A 6000-nucleotide genomic window follows, 5' to 3' on the forward strand; every position below is an offset into this window, starting at 1 on the left:
TGGGCTGTGAAGCGAGAATGAAGCCTGTTGGAAGCGGAGGGCCGCGGAGGAGAGAGGGAAGGGGCAAGTCTAGGCTGAGGGGGCAGGTTGTGCAAAGGCCCGGCTCATGAGCAGTGCATGTCTCTCATTAGCAGTGGACTGCGCAGCCCGGCATTCACATTTGTGGAAGGCCTGCGTGCTGTGGTAAATAGTTAAGATTTCATTAGATAGGCCGGGAGAAATCAGAGAAGGATTTGTAGCAGTGAAAAAACTCAGTATGCATTTATTGAGATACAGTAATCTCGGCAGCAGCGCTTTGTTTACCCTTGCCTGACCTCCAGTCCGTCTCGCCACAGGTGAAGTCCTGGCTTGCTAGTGGACCAGAGGAAGCTCTGCGGGCAGGTTTAGGAGACAGGATCAATAGGAGGGGGCCTGACTGTATTTGGGATGGGGACACTACTCTCAGAGATGCCCAGGTTTCTGTCTTAGAAAAAATAGAGAAAGAACAAGAAGTGGGATTAGTGTACCTCGGTTTATTCAGCAAGCATTTATGGAATATGTTCTCATCTGAATACTGTACTACAAAAACTGTACCAAAAAGGAGGTACAAGATAAACCATAGTGACCAACAACTGCTAAAGATGAAAAACTTCTCTTTTAAATCTTTGTTCTGATTTATTGAGCATAGCAATAAGCACACGATGTATATGGAGCAATCAGCTAGAGATCAGTGAGGTGCAAGGTAAAGAAGGAAACATATAGTGGACCTACCTGTACAAATGTCATGAAGACAGACAAGGTTCGTGAAGGCCTGAAAGCTGCTGTGAGGGAGGAACTTCTGATTTCCTGTGTCTTTGGGACAATGGGCGTGTGGGGGATAGAGGAGCTGGGCATACCAGTTGGAGACAGAACATAAACAAAGGGAGTAGAGATGAGGTTGGGAGGAATTTAAATGGAAACAGATCCACTGAAAGTTCAAGTCTGAATTCAGTAACACAAATGTAAGGTAATAATTTTAGAATTTTGTATAGAAGCTTGCCTTCTTAGAGTGTGTGCATATGCATGTGTATAATTCATGAACTTTTCTCTTTTATGTAGTTTCAAGTATACAGAGCAATTGCAAGGATAGTTTGGTGAATTACGTGTATCACATTCCTGCATACTCCACATTTAGTTTCCCGTTTGATACAGTTAAATTGTAATTACTGTGATAACCTTTGACACAGGTAATGAACCAATATTGGTATATTTTAAAGTTCGTATTTTATTACACTTTACTTTTATTTAAAGCCCTTTTATATTTTGCAGTGTATAACATTATTTTTAGTTAATCACTTATATGTTGAAAAGATAAACCTGGCTCTATGTAGGATAGATTAGAGGGGTAAATCTAGCTCAGAAAATCATGGTACCAAAAAGAAAAATTGCGCATTTATTCAGTCTGCAAATCTGAATTCTGAAAAGCTGTGAAAAACTAATTTGTGGCCAGACTATATTTAATGAACTATATTTAATATGCATAAACATTTGTATAGTTTGAAAAATATAGTGGGTTTGATTACAGAGTGCTACCGTAGGTTCTTCTAAGGCACTTTCAAGTACGCCTTTCTAAAGTTGGGGCAATTTTGAATTTTAAACACATTTTGCCCCAAGAGTTTCATAAAAAGCTTAGAGCACTTCATTTGGGTTGTGTTGATGGAGACAACAAGCAAAAGAAAAACAGGAAGAGTATCAATGGTAGTTTGGACAGGTACCAGTAGAAAGCTGAAGTTTCTGAAACTTTTAAAAATAATCTAATATTACTATGCATAGATGAGTGTATGTGCTTGTAAATAAGATGATATGGATTTAATGCTCTCAAATATTACTTTATTACCAAGTGTGTAGTATAAGGAATTTCAGATATCCACTTAATTTGAAGTTAAAAGATTCTAATCCAGAGCTCCTTGGAATGTACTTTTTGGTAAATTCTTAGACTTTTCACTAATATTGATATTTATTTTTAAAAATCAAATAACTGAAAAATTGATGTTTTATATTCAGACAATATGTGTCATTTCAGCCTTTGCAATAATTGTAATCTTATTTATCTCAATTTAAATATTTTAAAACAGGTTAAGATACCTCTTTTTTACTAAGTCAGGTTACATTCTTCTGTTAATGGAAGTGATTATTGCAGTATAAAAAAATCACCTGGGGAAATTTCCTACGTGGTTAAAGAGAAGAATTTCAGTTAAAAATAAAGTGTATGAGAATTTTTAAAGAACATCACTCAGTCTTTTTCAGAGGCCAAAACTCTGATTATATGTTCATGTTTTCTTGCCATTTGAAGCTAGCTAGACTGTCATATGAGCCTCTGTCAGAGCTCAGAGTGAGTTCAGAGTGACAATTTGTGCATGTTGCTTGTTTGTTTTAATTTGCATGTTAAATGTGAATCTGTATCATGGCCTGAGACTTCTGTGGAAGTAATGAGAATCTGTGTAATTTCTGCAGATGTTCTTCTTAATCCATCAGTGAAACCCATCGTGGTGCTCAGAGTGACCTTAATTTTGATTTAGTAGGTTGTCTGCATTGTAAACTTTTCCTTCCTTGTACAGTAATAGAGTTGTTGTGAATTCTTAAATAGTATCTTTTCCAGAATACCTGCAAATGTGGTGATGGAAAGTCATTTCGTCCTAGGTCCTTGTATTTCATGGGGTGAAAAAAGTCCAAGCCTGCCTTTGATGGCGACTCTCCCCGTTTTATTGAGCAGCGGTGCTTCAGGCTCAAGCTGAATTGCACAGCATAAGAAAGGAGCAGTGAGCGTTTGATGAAAGCAGATAATAAAACGCATCAATTTTGTCAGAACCTCGTTGCAGTCACATCTGGCTTGCTGTCAGGGTCCCATTAGATTCCGGGGGTTTTATGTGCCAAAAATAATACGCTGTGTAGTTAATGGAACCGGGGTATTTGCAGTTTGATTAAAAAAAATCATCTTATTTTCTTTCAGATCTTTGTCTGCCTCAAGTCCCGTATCTGGGCCGCCATGTCTCTTTAAAATTTTACGACTGAGAGATCAATTGTTCTTTTGATCTGTTTCTTTTTCTTTCTTTTTTTTTTTTTTTCTTGTTCCAGTGATTCTAGCAGTCTCAGCAGCACTGACGCTGGTTTGTTTACCAATGATGAAGGAAGACAAGGTACTGAAATACTGTTTTCTGTTCTCTTTGCGAAAGGTCTTCATTTCAAAGTTCTGCTTATTACTGGTTATTTCCAAGTTGACTGCTGCACTCCGTGTACATTATACACTGCTTAGCAGGTTGGGCCAGCACTGTAGCTGGGTTTTCTGCATGCCATGGAAGTGTCCTTTCCTCCTGACCTGGCAGTAATTGATTCTCTCCAAAAGCCAGTGTGTGGTGCTAATGATACTAGGGAAGGATTGTCTGCCCTGAAAAAGTTCCACATACCTGAGCCTTTTCCATTTTGTCTCTTAGTAAGTTTGCAAGACCCTGTTTCCCATTTTCTCTGATTTGAAGTGTGTTTAAAACTGTTTAAGCATTCATAAAGGTGGATTTGCAAGTCATTTGTCATTTTTATGCAGCTGTGACATTTATTCATCCTATCCAGTTTGTCAGTAACTAAATGACTTTCATGAATTCAGTATTATAAACTGTTCAAGAAGAATGTCTTACATCTGATATTTTCTCTCTTTGAAACTTCCTAAAGCTTTTCACACTTAACGAGGCATATTTTGAAGCAGTGAAAAATATGCAAACCTCGACAAGGGATGGAATCCATCGTTAATTGGATTAATTTCATTTAGTCACATCTATACATGGCTGTTTCGCCTCTTATACTCCAAACAAATCATGAATTTAAGCTAATACATGCAAATGCTTATCACAAAGCTTAGCTTCATTTCTTAAGAATATATTAAGAGAAAACAGTAAGTTCTAAGAGAAACATAATAGACTTACTTTAAATTTCATTTAATGTTGTGAAAGAAAGGACAATAGTTGCCCATACTTTTTTCCCTAGTCTGCTCATCAATCCCATGCAAGTAGTGTAAGGAGAATGATCATTCTGTTTTTGCTTGCTCATCAGTTTTTGTCCCAGATTTGTAGGTACATAACTTTTGAAGACCGTAACTTTTTCCCCCCCCCAAGTACTAGGTATTGAACCCAAGGGCATTCTACCACTGAGATACATTCCCAGGTCATTCTGTCTTTTAGTTTGAGATAGGATCTGCAGGCTGGCCTTGAACTTTTGATCTTTCTGCCTCAGCCTCCGTGGTAGATGGAATTACGGGCATGTGCCATAGTGCGTACCAGCCACAACTTTTCACAGTTGTGACTTTGCTGAAATGTGTTAGAATCTCAGTGGTAAAAGTATGCTTGCTTGATAGTATTCCTAACCTAAATTCTCATTGAAATGTGGGTCTCTAGCCAAGGTTACATTATAAATGTTGGTTAATAGTGAAATGAACTGATGATTTTTTTTTTTTTTTTTGAGACAGGGTCTTGCTGTGTAGTTCAGGCTAGTTTTAAACTCACTATGTATTCCAGGCTAGCCTCAAACTTGCAGTGATCCTCCTGCCTCAGCCTTCTGAGTGCTGGGATTATAGGTGTGTGCCACCACGCCCAGCTTGATGAAAGTTTTTTAAACACAACTTTTTGACAAGCTCACCCACCCTTCCTTGGAAAGCATTGCTTGGGTTAGCATGAAATGCAGCATATTTTGTGCACTTCCTGTATTTCATGCTGCTATGTGCTTTTTTATATTAGCTTACTTTGTTGTTTTGTTCTCTAACAAGCCTTGAGTTCTCGATCTTTTAAAATGAGCAGGCCTACGTTAATACAGTTGCAGTAACTGTCTCAGCATTACAGGACACTGGAATTCAGGTGGTTTGCCTGACTCTACCCCAAGTTCCTAGTCAGTGGCTGTTTGAGTCCCTCTCTGAGAGCAAAGTTGTACTTAAGACTGAAAAAGAAGAAGAAGAAAAACACTTCATTTTCTTAGACTAATCTTGTCTTAATAGAAATTATGCTTCAGGGTAGTCAATTTCAAGTGACTCCCTAGTTTTTATTGTGCTTAAGAACTATGCTATTTTAGAAATTAATTGTTAATTCTTCAATTGAAAGAAGCTATGACTTTATTTTCTTTCTTTTTTTTAGAAGCTATGACTTTAGTTTTACATTTGGTTTTGATATTTTCGCTCTCACTTTAGTTTAAATACAGCTCTTTTCCATAAAATAATTTTCAGTTGAAGCTTAAGGTATTTTATTTTGCCTTTAAGAATGTTTGTAGTAGTAAAAGGTTTTCAAAATCAGGAATCTCTTTCTCTAAAGGGAAAAAGTATCTGGCATCTGTTTGACCCTGTGAGAAAGCAGAACTGATGGTGGCTTCTAAGAATGGTGAGCTGACAGTAATGAGTCTCATGCTATCAGACTCAGCTGCAATTTGTCTCATTTCTAAAAGGCAACTGCAGTCTGTCTTTGTATCTTGAAATAGCTTTTAATAATCCATTTGTTTTAAAACTAAATGTTTTTCACCAACAGCCTGTGTCAACTTGAATTTTAAGTTGATCATTATTTAATGCTTACACTGGTAAATGTTCTCAAAAGCCAGCATAACTGAATAGTGGTCTTTGTGTAAAACAGCTTGTTCGCAGTAGTTCAGTATAGTTTGTTCATAAACTCCAGTATTGTCACTTTTCATTTAAAATCAACTTTTTCAAAACTATTTCTTAATGAATGTAATTGGATTAATTTCATTTAGTCACATCTGTTCGTGATTGTACCCCCTTTCCCCCTCCATACAAATCATGAAATTAAGCTAATTATATGCCATTATCAGCTACAAACAATGGATTCCACAGTTTTCTATTTTCTAATTCCTGGTAGATGACTAAGGGTTGATTTTTCTTAATGCGGAAAGGAGACTAATGTAAGTGGATTTCCCTACAATTTTTACTAAGCTAATTACTGTTTTCTTAATTTTTAAAGTGGTTAGAAGGCATAACATGTTGTGGTTTTGTTGGTGGCA

At 37.0% G+C, this 6000-nt stretch overlaps 1 protein-coding gene across 5 annotated transcripts in view; it reads left to right on the forward strand.

Annotated features, from left to right (window-relative positions):
- Gpatch2 (G patch domain containing 2) overlaps positions 1-6000 on the forward strand; it is a 162509-nt gene that overhangs the window by 11318 nt on the left and 145191 nt on the right. For all 5 annotated transcript variants that reach the window (XM_013519850.1, XM_013519835.1, XM_005374711.2 and 2 more), the window contains one exon: positions 3094-3155. In XM_013519850.1, coding sequence (XP_013375304.1) covers positions 3094-3155 — 62 coding nt within the window. The remainder of the gene's footprint in view (positions 1-3093; positions 3156-6000) is intronic.

The sequence above is a fragment of the Chinchilla lanigera genome, unplaced genomic scaffold (assembly GCF_000276665.1).
Source record: "Chinchilla lanigera isolate Chin_1 unplaced genomic scaffold, ChiLan1.0 scaffold00005, whole genome shotgun sequence".
Lineage (NCBI taxonomy): Eukaryota > Metazoa > Chordata > Mammalia > Rodentia > Chinchillidae > Chinchilla > Chinchilla lanigera.